The sequence below is a fragment of the Lampetra planeri genome, chromosome 53, assembly GCF_965212315.1.
Source record: "Lampetra planeri chromosome 53, kcLamPlan1.2.h2, whole genome shotgun sequence".
Classification (NCBI taxonomy): domain Eukaryota; kingdom Metazoa; phylum Chordata; class Hyperoartia; order Petromyzontiformes; family Petromyzontidae; genus Lampetra; species Lampetra planeri.
Window position 1 is genome coordinate 5,038,478 of NC_136159.1, and position 15,646 is coordinate 5,054,123.

General features: G+C 43.2%; 1 protein-coding gene across 1 annotated transcript in view; it reads left to right on the forward strand.

Moving 5' to 3' along the window:
* PIK3C3 (phosphatidylinositol 3-kinase catalytic subunit type 3) overlaps nt 1-15,646 on the forward strand; it is a 61,650-nt gene that overhangs the window by 8,263 nt on the left and 37,741 nt on the right. The window contains exons 5-8 of the mRNA XM_078617343.1: nt 8,436-8,522; nt 10,500-10,595; nt 13,201-13,272; nt 15,141-15,245. Of these exons, the coding sequence (XP_078473469.1) occupies nt 8,436-8,522; nt 10,500-10,595; nt 13,201-13,272; nt 15,141-15,245 (360 nt within the window). The remainder of the gene's footprint in view (nt 1-8,435; nt 8,523-10,499; nt 10,596-13,200; nt 13,273-15,140; nt 15,246-15,646) is intronic.

Below are 15,646 nucleotides of genomic sequence, written 5' to 3' on the forward strand. Positions count from 1 at the left end.
GAGTCAGACTAAAATTATATCCCGTTTTAAATATGAGGCATGAGCACTGGTAAGACAAAGGCAAAGAGACCCGTTATTGTCTGTCTTTCCATTTAGATATGCCTCGCTTAGCCTGTAATTTGTAAATATTTTCCAACTGCCTGTTGGCTCACCAAAATACGTTTCGATGTATGCCACATAGGCCTCGGCAAGGTAAGGTAAAAGGTAAAAACAACGAGCCTACCTTTACCCTACCTTTTACCCTAACCCAATACAAAATACCCGATTACAGGGTAATTACTGGGGTACTACACATGAAAAGGTTTATAACAGGTAAATGCTAGGTAGAGCGCTTTATTCATATCGAATACTCTCGATGATTCCAATTTTACATGGAGGCCACAGACTGCGCCACGGAGCTTTTAGTGAGCGGTAAACAGGGTATTTACCGGGTAATACTTCGCTACCTTTACCCTACCGGCTAATTCTTCCGCGCTACCTTTACCCTACCCTTTACCTTACCCCTTGGCATGTCGACACCTTTACCCTTTTACCCGGCAAAAAGGGTAAATTACCTTACCTTGCCGAGGCCTAATACCACATTTTTCTGTGCAGGCAATTGAATGCAAATCCCATATTCCTGTGACCATAACTACGGTACAACGTCGCATATCTGACTAGCCATGGACTGAGGTACAGGCGGACACGTGAAAATGTTGTATATGTGAATATCTATGTTGAATGACAGTTACATCGTGCAAAAAATACTGCACTGGGGTGGGCGGTTAATTGGTCAGGGCGGATATGTGACTGATGGTCGGATGTGTGACGCAGTACTGCACCGTGTGTGTTTGTTCTACTTCAATCCACACGTGTGTGTGAACACTACCAGGAATAACCCTGTAACAACTTTTTGATCAAATCTGGTTGTAAAATTCGATTCTGTATTTCATATATATGTATATGTCAACTTGAAATGGCCAATTGTTTTCTTAACTCAGGAGGAAGAGAGAATGATGGAAGTAAGTGATATATACAACTGGCATTTTTCTTCATTTCACGTCGCTAACAGCATTGTGAAATACAGAACTGCGTGAAACACTTGAGGTTCTTGCATCATTAACAGGTCTGCGTCATACTAACTGCTATGCAACGAATGCGATATGTCTATAGCCGAGTGCACTCGTTAATTTGTTTAGATTTTATTGATTACTAAATGAGTTTCAAATTGTTTAAAGTAAAGAATCCCGTGTATTGCTTGTCAAACGATTTTAAAGACTAACATATTGCAATTGGCACAAGAAACTAATTAGAATAATTAAAATGTATGGGAGGTAACAATCACTTTTAAATGCTGCTATTAATAGTCGGCATTTAATGATCCAGTGATTAAAAGGTGTATTCTCAGACTCCTAGTACCTGTGTTGCATTGTAGATAAGGGAATGCATTATTTTCCGATTATGCACATTTCATCCAAATGATTCCTTAAGGAATGTACGTGACAGAACAAATACTACATTTCAAACAAAGTGACAGACTACGAACAGGATGGTCGAGATGAGATGGGACTATCCAAACAAGAAAGACGATACAAATAGAACAACGGGACAGAAAGAACAACAGACAATACAAAGTTGACGGTACGGACGGCACAGGCAACACAAACAAGGCGGTGCATCTGAGGCGTACCATACAAGCGGGAGAATACAAATGAGATGACAAAATATTGCTTTCATCTCGAGTTTATTTGATTTGTTACACGGATGGTGGTCCCGTTTGGACAGTTTCCCGGCTATTTTGCACGGGAGATCCGTGCCGCTCCGTGAGCGCATCGGCAAAACAAAGACAACGGCATTAACGTTGCAGAGAGAACGGCCGCAGCGTCTTAAGGAATGTCGCACGACGAAAAAATTAGGCCGAATCAAATCGTGACACCAAATAACGACGGATGAAGCGGAGATCTGTGCTTTCATCGCGCTCGGCGCATACAGTGCACGCGCATTTTTGCCGCGGTCACAATACGCCGTTGTGTGATTGTCTTGGTGTTCGCCGCGCCAAAAGAAAGGTGTGAGCCAAAGAATACAAAGCAAAGATAGATGTGTGTGGAATGGGAACCAGGAGCTCCTCTCATCAAGGAGCATAAACCATCAAGCAAACTCCGGTCATCCTTGCAGCAGCGGCTTTTGGCTAACCCTCGATCAAAGATGGTCACTGCATCGCCGCGCTTTCAGATGCGATTTTGTGGCCGTCTGGAACGCTCTTCCTTCTCATTAAGAAGCCACTGCAGCTATGCACTTTTAAATCATCGAGATTGAACACTCATTTCTTTCGAACCGCTTTTTGTGCTTAGTTTGTTGTCCTTTCTCCGTACTTCCGATTAGCACGGTTGCCTATATACGGTGCGAAAGAAGTTCAACGTACATACATACATCCGCTTTTAATTTAAGAGAGCTTTTTAAGCTGAAGTCGAGCACTGTAATGTGCCCATTAAATAAAATGCTGTTGAGGTTCACCCGTCGAGGGATATAGTAACAAGTCTTTTTGTGAACTTTATAATTATCCAAACCTTTGCAGAGGATAAAGCATATGCGCGCGCTTACATGTAATCACGGCTCTTGATCATAATTTCGCGAAAGATTTTTCTTGTTTCAAAGGAAATTATGCAATTAAATTCCACGCAAATGACATCAAATGAATACACGCGTATGCTAATGACTGTTCTTACCCCTCAAGTGTGTGTGCTACTCACAATGGCTGTGTAATTAATTTTCAGCTCAGGTGATATTTTGTTCTCATCTACATTTCAAAGGAATTTTGATTGTGGCCTTCACGACATCGTTTGCTTCCCCATTAACAGAACTCTTGAATTAAAGGCCTTCACAGTGGCAGTCACAAATCAAGAGAGAAATTATCAACAGTAGTTTTGACATCACTAATCGGCACTCTAACTGAATACCGCAATTTTTGCAAAAAAAAGTGTGTTTTTCACAGCGTGAGATAACATCGGCTGTCCACTTTGTGCTGCCATTTGCGGTTGTGAAAATTGATTTTTTTTGTAACAAAAGTGGTCGACATTTTACGCCGCACTCATTCCTTCTATTTGCCTTGAAGAACTGGAAGATGAGAGCCGTTTATTATTTAATTATTTAAGCTCCCACAATCTTGGCATCAAATTAAAGTTGAAACTGTTCTCTAGAACCACGTAATTGTTTTCACTTGAAAATCCTATTGCTAACTTCCAAAGCAGTGAACCATCTTGCCCCAGCCTACATCATTAACATGCTGCACCCATATGTCCCCTCAAGGTCCCGAAGATGTGGGGATGCAGATCTTCTCTGCATTCCCAGGTCGAGGTTTCAGTGACCGAGATTTTCCCCCTGTAGACCCCAGGCTATGGAACACTGAACCGCGAGATATAAGGATCCCTCTGAGTCTGTGGGCATTTTTAAAATGCGTCTTAAAACCTATTTATACGCATCCGCTTTTTAAATTGTAGTAAAAAAAAATTAGGTATTTATAATATACTTTTTAATGCTGAGTTGCTGCCGCTGTGATTCTTGATGAAAAGCGCTATATAAATGGAATTATTATTTACTTTCAAACGTTTGTAGTTTTTTTTATTCTCCCATAAAACAATTAAAAAATACGTCTGCTGAAGAGATGGTAACACAAACATTTTCTCGTAAATTAATCGTTAAACCTCACGAAGCGTAAATTTTACGTACCGTATTCTCCAAGGCTATGACACGCTCCAGAAATTACGACGCACACAGAACTTGTGCCCGGTGCCAAGTAAGTTATACATATGTGGTCACGCACGTATGTATGTATGTGTGGGGAGAGGTAGTGTAGCTGTTAGTGCACTGCGCTACGAACCTGGCGTCCCGGGTTCGATTCCTGCTCATGGCCAACACCAGTGACAATTATGTGAACCGCTCCTGGGCCTCCCCTAGGTCGAATCGGCCTCAAATGAGTACCTGTTGCGATGTGTAAACATCGCCCCCTCATGTGCCGTACCGTCCTACATAGGTGCTTACTAACAGCACTTGCCCCAACAGTCTGTTAAGGCTATACGGAGGATCTTTGTCTCGTGTTGAACTTCTTTCACATTGTACATCGTCAACCATGTTTTTGGCATGGCACGCAACATGCTGGATTATGAGAGGCGCTTCCAAATTCTTCTTTGAAATACTGGGGAAAGAGTGTGTCTTGTACCACAGAGAATACGGTAACGTTCACCCTTACGCCCCACAACCCCTTTGCAAAGCCGGAGCAGGTGGAGTTCACGTATGTTGTACACTTTTGAGAGAGTATATACTGAAAGATGTGTTTTTTTATTTTAACTTGTACGCATATGGGCATGTACCGTCTATTTGATTTGAGTGTGTACGTGTGTGTGTGTATGATTCAACGTGTGTATTGTGTATGCGTATATGAACGGATTGGTGGTACACGGGTGTGCGGTATAAAACATTTACAAATTTTGCAATAATTTTTTATTTTCTCGCGATTCGCAACCACCGGTCAGAACATCTTGTGGTGTGGTGGTGCGTCAAAATCACTTCTCGCGATGTCAAAGCAGTCGGAAGGCGATTGTCCATTCAAATTTTGATTGTAGGCTGTTGATGAGGACCGCTGTGTTATGCTGCACCGGTGTACCACCAATATATCCATTAATTGTGTGCGTATATATGTGAATATGCATTTAACTAAAGTGCTAATGTACTTCATGTGTCAACTATGTCTATATATATTTATTCTTGTATAATTGGTAACTTTGCTGAAAGTGTGTCTCCTTAAATCTCCTTCTGACATAAAATTGGCTACTTCCTGCAATCTCAGTGCAGCTGTTCCATGTTTGTAAAATATATTGTAAAGAATTTCGTTGATGTAGGCCTTGGTTTGTGAGAGCTTGGATGACCTGCACTGCCATCGTCTGCACATGTTAGGCCACGGAGGCGAGATGTTCACTTCCTCGCCTGGTATACAGGAGGTCCTGGGTTCGATCCCGACCCTGACGCCTGCTGTATATTTGGAGTTTGCGTGTCTCTCTCCCCGTGATCGTATTGATTTTTCTCCGGTTCCTACGGTTTTCCCGCCACATTTAGAATTATGCGTTTGGAATGTTTGGCTGCAATACATTTCAATCATGATAGGCCACTTCGTTGAGCTATTTTTTGTGTCCAGGTCACTTTTGAAAAATAGCTATATTACTCAGGGGGCCTTATCTGGTAAAAAAAGTTCATAGTTTATTTGACAGTCATTCTTCGTTTGAGCATGTAAACACTTTTTGATTTAATGCTTTGTGACTGCAGGGATTCATATTCTTGGTTCTTTCGGTACGTGACTTTACCGAATGAACCAAGAACATGTAAACACTGCGTATTTTTATTTATCGTATGTGTGTGTATTATGTATCTAAACTCTGTTCATATAAAAAAGAAAACTGTCCTGTGTATATATGTATAATAAATGCAGTAATAATGTATAACATCACATGCAGCCCGGGTACACCCACTGATATAGGGCAGGTGACTTAATTAGAATGCAGCGGAGCCCGGACGCAGTCGCGTAATATCAATCAAAGGCAGCTTGGCTTCTAAACGATGGAAATAACCATGGCTCCCAAGCACGATCCGCTACATAGAGAGGAGGGCAGGGAAATGTTTACACCTTTTTTTATTTAAAGCTTTCGTGACTGCAGGGATTCATCTTCTTGGTTCTTTCGGTAAAGTCACGTAGAAGGGAAATAATAAATAAAATAAATTAAACATAATAAAATACAATTTGCATTTGTCAAGGCGCCCTTCCTCCCCTAACCCAGCTTAAATATACACTGCCAAGCTTGGTGGTGTTCATTCAGACGCTGTCTTTCCGACAGACCTGTTCTTCACCTGAGGACGGCTGCTTGCGTTGTGGCCGAAACGTCGTGAGAATTGTATTTTATTATGTTTTATTTTTATTATTTTATTATTTCCCTTCTACGTGACTTTACCGAAAGAACCAAGAAGAGATTTACAACTTTGTTGATGTTTACAGCCTTTTGTCAATCCACTGCTAGATTAAGGCGTTCACGGGGGATGGCGGGGGGGCATACTTCTCAATGCTGATCAGTGTGGGTTGGTCCACATGACTCCGATATCAGGATCGGTTTTTCCGATACCACCCGCCACTGATGTTGGTCGTGGTCAAGAATCGCTGCGAGTTGCCTAAGTCAAACCAGACCGTGTTAAAAATGTACGCTTCAATGTCATTTCCCTTGGCATTTACATCAAGTCTGCCAAAGTAAAGAAACTCGTCGAATATCCTGCAAGCATGGGGAGAAACATATCAAGCCGTGCTACGCGGTGGCCCTTGTTTTAAGATGGCACGGTGTTCATTCGAATGCATGGGCTTTTGCACTGTTGGCATAAAAAATGAGGTCTTGTGTTTTTCAATGTGTAAATGGTTTCCCCCCCCCCCCCCCCAGAAACTAATTCAATTTGCTTTCGAATGTGTGCTCGAGTTTGGCAAAAAGAAAACATGCAAGGAGGTGAATTGTGTTGCTGTGGTTATTACAATTCTTATGGTATCTGGTTACATTACATAATGAGCACACGTGGAACACTGTAATCAAAACTACACCCGTCGCACTTCCCCCAAAATATTTAATTACATCTGAGAATAACATTAATTTTGGCCGTTTAAAATCAATAACAAGATTCATGTTTAAATAGTTAAAGGTTTTGCAAGTTTTATTGTAAGTGACATTTTATATGCATAGATGAAAAAACATTTTCATTGCGATGTGCATCAGTGCTTGTAACAAAAAACGAATGTTTCTGATTCAAGACAGGCAGTTGAATATGATATATTTGACATTTATGATGATGATGATTGCTTGTGTTGCAATCGAAACGTCGTATTCTATTATTTAATTTAATTTATTATTTTATCTTTAGATGTGACTTAACCGAAAGAACCAAATAATGACATTTATTATTTTGTTTAATTTGTAGTCATATCACAAAATCTGAACCAAGCACTACATTTTTCAAACGTGAAGTAATCTTGAAATCAAATCATACAGCTCGTATAATTGAAGTCAAGAGACTTAGGTAAACCCAAAAAACTTTTCAAGGACATCTGCAAGTGTGATCTCAAATGCTTTAAAAACCATCGTCGATGAGTGGGAATCTCTGGCAAGACACAGTGGAAACTAGCCGCAGCAGACTCTGGGTATGCGGTTGGAACTGCGACGTGAGATGGTCTCAGTGGCTTCTGGACAAGGGCCGCCCACGTACACAGCAGGACAACACCAGCCTTGGCAGTCGGAACGTCGGCCATGACAGTACCAGAGTCACGAGTACAGATCAGTTATCGGAATCTTTATTTTCCTGGAGGAATGTGATGAGCTATAAAGCTCTTTTTGACATGTCGAGTAGGGGCTGGTCAGAATGTTACAACGATAAACAGTGCAAAAATTAAATACAAGTTCAAAGTATAGGAAATGTAAGAAAATCACTAAAATAATATACAAATAAAACGAAAATTTTATTTTACCAGGTTCAGCTCACTGAGCTATTAGCTTCTTTTTCAGAAAAGACCTGACCACAAATGATAGCTCAATGAAGTGGCTTATCGTGTGGAAATTTATAGCGGCAAAGTTCCAGGATCGTCGTTTTCACTCATTGCAGGAAATTTTCAAATAATGTAAACAATTTTCTAAAAAATTTACACTGAAAACTCATTGTCTTCCCTGGACGACGGAGAAAAGGACGATGCCATAGCAACCAGAGTCAATGATTAGCCAGTGTGTGGAATTAATAATGGCTTGCATGCGATCATACTGACTGCTGTTTTTAGGTACAGCTCTATGTCATTTCACTGCTAGACAAGGTCTTGCCCGTGCCCTGTGAGTGTGTGGCGGTTATTCTACCATTCTTAAAAGGGAAGGCCCAGGACTGGTTCAGATATAACTCTTCATTGGTCTTGGTCAAGAGATGTAATGATACTCAAATTAATGGGATGACCTCCCCACCTCACAATATACAATACAGTACTTAATATCTCGCGTCGTTTTTGGTTATTTCCGCAGGGTTTGCTGATAACCATAGCGGTTAGCTCTGAAAATGACACTGATGAGTGTAGTAATACTGTGTTATGTTACCATTACAATGACATGGTGTGAAGACAGTCATTGTTCTGAATCAGGCAAGTTATGCTCATCCATGTGCAGTCTGCATGCTGAACCATATCATGCTACGCAGAATATGAAATGTGTTTAACTTTAACGAGGACTGACATTTTAAACCAGTTAAGCTTTTAATGCGATGCCGTATGCCAAGATGATCAGTCTGTTAAATTTACAATTTAATTAAAATGACGGTTTAGGCGAAAATACCATTACAAAATTACACACGTCCTCCGGCTCGAGACGTTACTTATTCTGTCTTCCTGCTGTGTCCTCTTGCAGCTGACCAAAGCTCATCGGCAGGGACACATGGTCAAGGTGGACTGGCTGGACCGCCTTACTTTTCGTGAAATTGAGATGATTAATGAGGTATTTTATCACCACCCCAATATCGTTGTTGTCATCGGTCTCATTTTCGTTGTTGTCATGACTTTCATTTTCAGCGCCACCGTTACTCATCTCGTCGGTCACCTTCGCCGAGGTGGCCAGATGGCTCGGGTCAAGGAGCAGAGCCGGCACTGCAGATGTACAGTGATCCCTCATTTATCGCGGTTAATGGGGACCGGAACCCCTCGCGATAGGTGAAAATCCGCGAAGTAGGATTGGCCCCCTAGGAATTTCCGTATATGTGTGTGTGGGTACCAGAATGTTTAAAATATGTATATTTATACTTTATATATATATATATTTTACTTAAATCTATTTAATTATAAAACCTTAATATTATACATTCACGCTCTCTCTCTCTCTCATACGATACGTATTATGGTGTTCTACACTCACCAATGACAGTAGTATCTTGAGACTTGACTCCAGTAATGACGACGACGACGATGACAATGACGACGATGACAGACCTGTGCAGTTCGATGAATGTGATGATGAATGATGATGATGATGGTGTTACTGCACAGGTATAATGAGGCCTTTAAATCAGTTCGAAAAATACGCGATGCACTGAGGCCGCGAAACTTGAACCGCGAAGTGGCGAGGGATTACTGTACTGGGTTCTTATCTGGCTTTAAACCAGCCCAGTTGACGATTAAACCGGGTTCTCAAGTGTAGCGAGTTGACTGCAGATTCCAGCTCATGAGAATAATTTCGTTTACCAGTTTTACTGCCATGTAACCAACGTATCTCGATGTTTGTGTCATGTGGGACGGAGCTTGCGAATGGAGATCACGAAGGTCACTTGAAGGGCTCTGCGATAAGTCGTTCTGCTATCTACTGGCATGGACCATACCCTACCATGGGTGATGCGCTGCTATGCAAGAGTTCTGAATGGATGCTTTGTCCTACGACATGACGCGGATAGCATAAATGGAATAGAATTGGGAAAACAACATTAAAGACAAATCACCTCCTAGAATTCTGCGGTTGTCGATCAGGCTTGTTCTTAATTGTTCTTGTGCACCACTGCCAAAGCAGAGTATCACCAAAGAGCGCTCTTCTTAAGTTCTCTACCCAACCTCTCTCCATCCCACGGGACCCCTGCTTATGAACCTTCACCCTCACCTCGCAACACCGCACTCCACACTAGGTTCCTGAGCCAAGATGATGGGAGGTTGAGGTGGTTGAGGGGGTTTAATGCGGTGTCCCCACCTGAGCTGTGACGATGGGATGTTGAGGTGGCTGAGATGCTGTCCCCTCCTGAGCCATGACGATGGGAGGTTAAGGTGGCTGAGGTGCAGTCCCCTCCTGAGCTGTGACGATGGAAGGTTGTAGTGGTTGAAGTGGTCTTCCCCTCTGAGCCATGTATTTATTTTTAGGTGACACCATCGCTGGGATTCGGTTTAACGTCACACAAGGATCACATCGGTTCTCGCCATCATTGTTCATTTCATCGGCATCCTCATGACTCTCTTGCCACAACCCTTTGCTGGAGATGCCAAGGTGGTGCTAATCTTAAGACGTTGAGCCATGTTTAACAGGATCTCACAACCACGCAACTATGTACATGTCCAGCCCATTTTGTCAATCCACTGCTGGATGAGGGCCTCCCCATGCCGTGCGGGTCGTACAGGTTATTTGACCATGCCAAGGTGCTGGCCAGCGCTGGTTTGGGAACTTTGATATGGGAGCCATAGCAAGTCGAGCGCAACAGTTGATTTGGCTGCCCTTGCCTTTGTTGCCCACAATGTAGATCCATAGCCTATACTACCTGTTATGCACGTTGGTCTCCCACATCCGAGCTCTACCGAGGCTCAGTCGTGCTTCGCTTCTCAGATCATCGGCTGTCCAGCCGTACCCTGTAATTATTTGCTATTGTTTCCGCCATCCACTATAGCATGGCATTGTAGTGCATGTGACCTGATTACGTTTCTGATGTGCATTGTTCATCGGCAGAAGGAGAAAAGGAACTCGAACTTCATGTACCTGATGGTGGAGTTTCCTCGAGTGGTGTTCGAAGACACGGAGTACGCTGTTGTGTACTACGAGAAGGTGAGATGGCTAATTCCGGCCTCCTGTCACAGAGAGATGGGGGGAGCGGCAGTGGTGGGGGGTGGTGGGGCTGGGCCCTGTCACCTTGTTAAATACAGCAAATTGAGAGGCTGATTGATGAGAGCTTTCAACGGTGACAATAGCTGCATTGCCTGTTCCTGTGAAATAGAACTGCTGAGGGTTAATGAAAACTGTAATTGCGAGTCACAGCAATCAGTTGTGAAGTGAGTCATTGGTTTTGCATCAATCATCAGGTGGTTCGGTCGGAAAGTGACAACGGTACTTGGCACCCGTATGAATTGAGTGGGTCAGCGAGTCAATTGGTCCACGGGGGGAATGTGCGAGGCTGTGAAATGTGCTCGAGTGTTAAGTGTCTGAATGTCAGTTGTAGAAATTTAACATCGAGGGTAACAGGAAGGAATGTAACTTTTTTTTGTACATTTCAAAATGTGTTTAAATTTAGGAGTAATACTTTAAACATGATTTCTAAATCATGGCACTAAACAAGAAATATAAGCCAGTGGTATGCTCTGAACCACATGAGCTCGGAGGGAATTTTGACATTCTTTTTTTGACTGGATTTTTTTTGTAACGTGATCTTGCATGAGTTCACAAGAGATTTTTTAAGACAGCATTGCACCCACGCAGCTAATACCATGGATTGTTTATTCCGAACTCATTAGCATTAGATGGGCACATTCTTGGTCTGCAGTAGATTTACACAAATCAGTCTGCATTGCAATACGAAAAAGGCTATGTATGTTGAACTTCTTTCGCACCGCACATAAGCCAACTGCCCTAATCGGAGGTGCGGGGAAAGGACAATAAACTAAACACAAAAAGCAGTTCTAAAGAAATTAGTTTTCAGCATAGATTTAAAAGTGCATAGCTCCAGTGGCTACCTAACATTGAAAGGAAGAGCGTTCCAGACGGCCACAGAAGCGCATTTGAAAGCACGCGATGCAGTGACCATCTTTATTTGACGGCCAGCTAAAAGCCGCTGCTAATGCCAGGATGACCGGAGTTCGCGTGACGGTTTATGCTCCTTGGCAAGATCAGCGAGGTATCGTGGTTATCCATGCGATGTCATCCTCCTTGTAGCTAAGAGTAATGTGTCGATCAGGTCAATAACAGAAAACCAGATTTGGTCCACAGAGTCAGACACAGTCACGATTCACTGCGCTTGAGTGGACACTCGGTTGGCTTTTTACCAATGCCCGTTCTTTTTTAGATGGCGTACAACTTTGTACTTAATTATTTCAAGCAAATAGCGGATAGATCTCCGGATGTGCGCGCATTTAATTTAGAAGAAAACTAATTTTGGGAGGTAGTATTGTTTAATTTCTAAATTGGCAATTGTGGAGAAAAGTTTGCACAGTGTAGATTTTGCTCGCGATCAACTATGTAAAATTAAATAAATTGACCTTCATTTTGTACCTTTCTTTTAGAATTAAATATTGTTCATCTCTTGACCTATTCGCCTTCTTGATTTGAATTAACCAGCATAATTTACTTAACACTCATGAATAAACATGTTCAGATGTTTAATATCGTTTCTTAGCAATTATATACATTCTTATACATATATGGCAATAAGGTCAGGAGCTAAATTCCATTAAATAATATATACACCGCAGTGGATATGGTGCTTGAGAGAGTTATGCAAACTGGGCTGGTGTCGACTTCTGGGTCTCATCAGTAGAGTGTGGTATGTTAAACAAATACACCTGGTTTGCCACATATTATACGGAGGAACACTCCCATTAAACCGTGAATGTTTCCCAACATTTTTGGACCCACAAACCACCGCCAAACCCTCATTCTCACGCACCTTCGATTAGCACGGTTGGCTACGTACGGTGCGAAAGAAGTTCAACATTACATACATACAATAATGTACACTTCGAAATTTAAACAATTCTGCAACAGTTCCATGGACCACTTCCAACGGCGTTGAACATCGCCAGTGGTTCGGGGACTACTACTCTACTTTTAAATTTCGATTTAAAGCTTTCGTGACTGCAGGGATTCATCTTCTTGGTTCTTTCGGTAAAGTCACGTAGAATGGACTTTACTACTCTACTGTCGAATCAATAACATACATTGTACAAAAAAAAACGTCCTCCGAACTGTTGTGGAGCATTAGGAACAGTAAATAAATAGCTGAGAATGATTTATATATTTCAACAATCTGGAATACTCCATAACAGTGGCTAATTCGTCTATATTTTTTTTGTTAATACGTTCAAATTTCCGACAACGGTTAGCGCTCTGGTAATATCCAAAGTAATTTTCCGGGCGGCAGCAGGGGGTCGTCCATCTAACTCGGGGGTCGGCAACATGCTACTCTGGAGCCACACACGGCTCTTCAAGGCCCTCTTCGTGAAGTTATTTATTAGAGACCACCACCGTCGCATCATCTCGTGCATTGCGGCTCTTGCAATATTGAGGGTTTTTTTTACTGAATTTGTAAAAAATGCCTCTACTTGTTATTTTGGTTGCTGACCTCCCTGATTGGACTTAGCTGGCTGTTTGTTTGATAACCCATTTTATTGTTCGGCTCCAGCTGGCTTCAAACGTGTCCTTTGTTTTCTGTTAAATGTAGGAGGGTGACGAGGTGGACGAGGTTTTGCTGAACCCGGAGATTGTCAAAGTTCCTGATCCGCAGATGTCTCTGGTAAGCAACCTAAGCATGCTGTGCATCCTCATTGTGGAGTGCTTGGAGGTCTTCGTCTGTCATTGCAGCTTCAGGAAGCTGCCTGGTGAATCTCTGAAACGCAGCCGCCGAATGATGGAAGCGGGCAGCGACGATGTACTCTGCAGTCCATGGTTCGGGGTATCGACTTGCAATGGAGACTCATAGACGGACATAGTGACCCGAGTTTATACATCGACATTTTTTTTATACACATGTCGAGGTTGGTCAGCCAGCGGACGGCTTCAGCAGTAGCCAGGTGATTATACTCTTTGGTTCTTTCGGTAAAGTCACGTAGATAAAAATAATAAAATGAAAATAACGAAATTTTGTATTTTTCATCTACGTGACTTTACCTAAAGAACCAAAGAATATGGATCCTTGCAGTCACGAAAACTTCAAATCTAGAACCAGGTGAATATCTTAAATGTTCTTCGGTGTAGTTGATGGCCAGGTCCACCACACAATGTGCTGATGCGATTCAGGACAAGAACGTTGGTTACGGGGTCAATTGACACCGGGGAGGTTTCTTTTGTTCTTCCGCACCTCCAATTAGCACAATTGGCTGCATACGGTGCGAAAGAAGTTCAACATACATACACAGATACTGTGCGGTCAGTGATTAAAGTGCCCCGTTTTGAGGTGATGCCTATAAAACATTTGAAACATGCTTCATTTCGCCCCCCTCCGTCCAATTCCGCTCTGTCTACGCACGTGCGTCCCACTCACCCGCTAGCCATAGAGTTTGCCCTCTGCCTGCATCTTGCACCCCTACCGCAACACTTCCCATCATTAGAGCACCCTACCCAATCCACCCAGTCGCACACACACACTCAAAAGATTTGCACTCGACGCGAGCCAAAGCAAACCCCCCACTCTTAACTCGTACACCTGCTGTGTCACATGTTCTACCGAATAATGAAAGTTTAAAAAAACGCGTTAAAAACGTTCGTCTTTGTTTTATGTAATTCAGCAGAGTTAATTACATTGCAAATATAACATGTAAGTTTTTCGAGACCAATATTATGATTGTGTCTCACATTTTAACTCGCGCCATCTGACACAAAAATCTATCCTGAATCTTAATTACATTGTACTCTGGCCAATTATGCTAATACAGACATGAAGCCTGGTTCGGGCTGAGTGCCTTTGGGTGCGATTGCTTGGCCCCCTAAGTAGCCTCGTTGTTTGTGCTGACTTTTGAATTGGCTTTGACTTTCAATTTCTTTGGCCTCATCCTTTCCACAGTAAGAAGGCCCCACCAGATTGGCCCTGAACATGTGGTGGAATTTGCTGATTTCTAGACGATGTTTAGGAAAACGTAGTTGATAGTGTGTTCTTCTGGGTAGAATTTATTTGATCCACAAACAACTGTGTTGCTGGTGATAGTGGTGCCGATGTCATTGCTGGTGGTGCTTTTGGTGGGGGTGCTGCTGGTGGTGGTGATGGTGCTAATGATGGTTCGATTCCCGCTCATGGCCAACACCAATGACGTATATCTGAACTTGTCCTAGGCCTCCCCTAAGTCGACTCAGCTTAAAATTAGTACCTGGTGCAATGTCTAAAACATCTCCACTCGGGAGACAAAGGTGGTCAGTTATGGAGCTGACCAACCACCCCCTCGTGTACAGTGCCGGCCTTCATAGGTGCTCGCTAACAGCACTTGCCCCATCAGTATGGGGGATCTTTGTCTTTAGTGTTGGGTGATGGTGGTGGTATTGGTGCAGTTTGATGCGGCTGCTCTTCACGCTGCTGTTGGAGGCAATGGAGATGTATATATGTGTGTTGAACTTCTTTCACACCGTGCGGAGCCAACCGTGCTAACCGGTGGTTATTTTGTGATTCTGCAGGAGAACTTGGTGGAGAGCAAGCACCACAAGCTGGCGCGCAGCCTCCGCTCCGGTCCATCCGACCGTGACCTCAAACCAAACGCTGCCACACGAGACCAACTCAACGTGAGAACACCTTGTCCTTCCCCCGCACCTCCGATTAGCACGGTTGGCTACGTACGGTGCGAGAGAAGTTCAACATTCATACATATGTTGCGGCGCTAGTTACGACTCAGAGGCAGGTTCTGTTAGGGGCTCATGCCGAGTTTATTAAGGGCTTACGCCTAACCAAACCACCCTAGCCTATAACTCCCCAGGGGACAGGGAACTGTGAATCCTACAACCCGGCTAACTCGGCTCTCCTCCCTGCCTTGGCCCGGGACTACCCCAACCTCGGCCGGTCGGGCGGAGTTGCCTCCCGTAGCCTCGTGTGAGGATCGCCTACCCCGAGTCCCCACTCCTACCCCCGACGAAACCCCGGTTACATCCCGGGTCGCTCTTTAAATACCCCCCGGGGGACATGACGT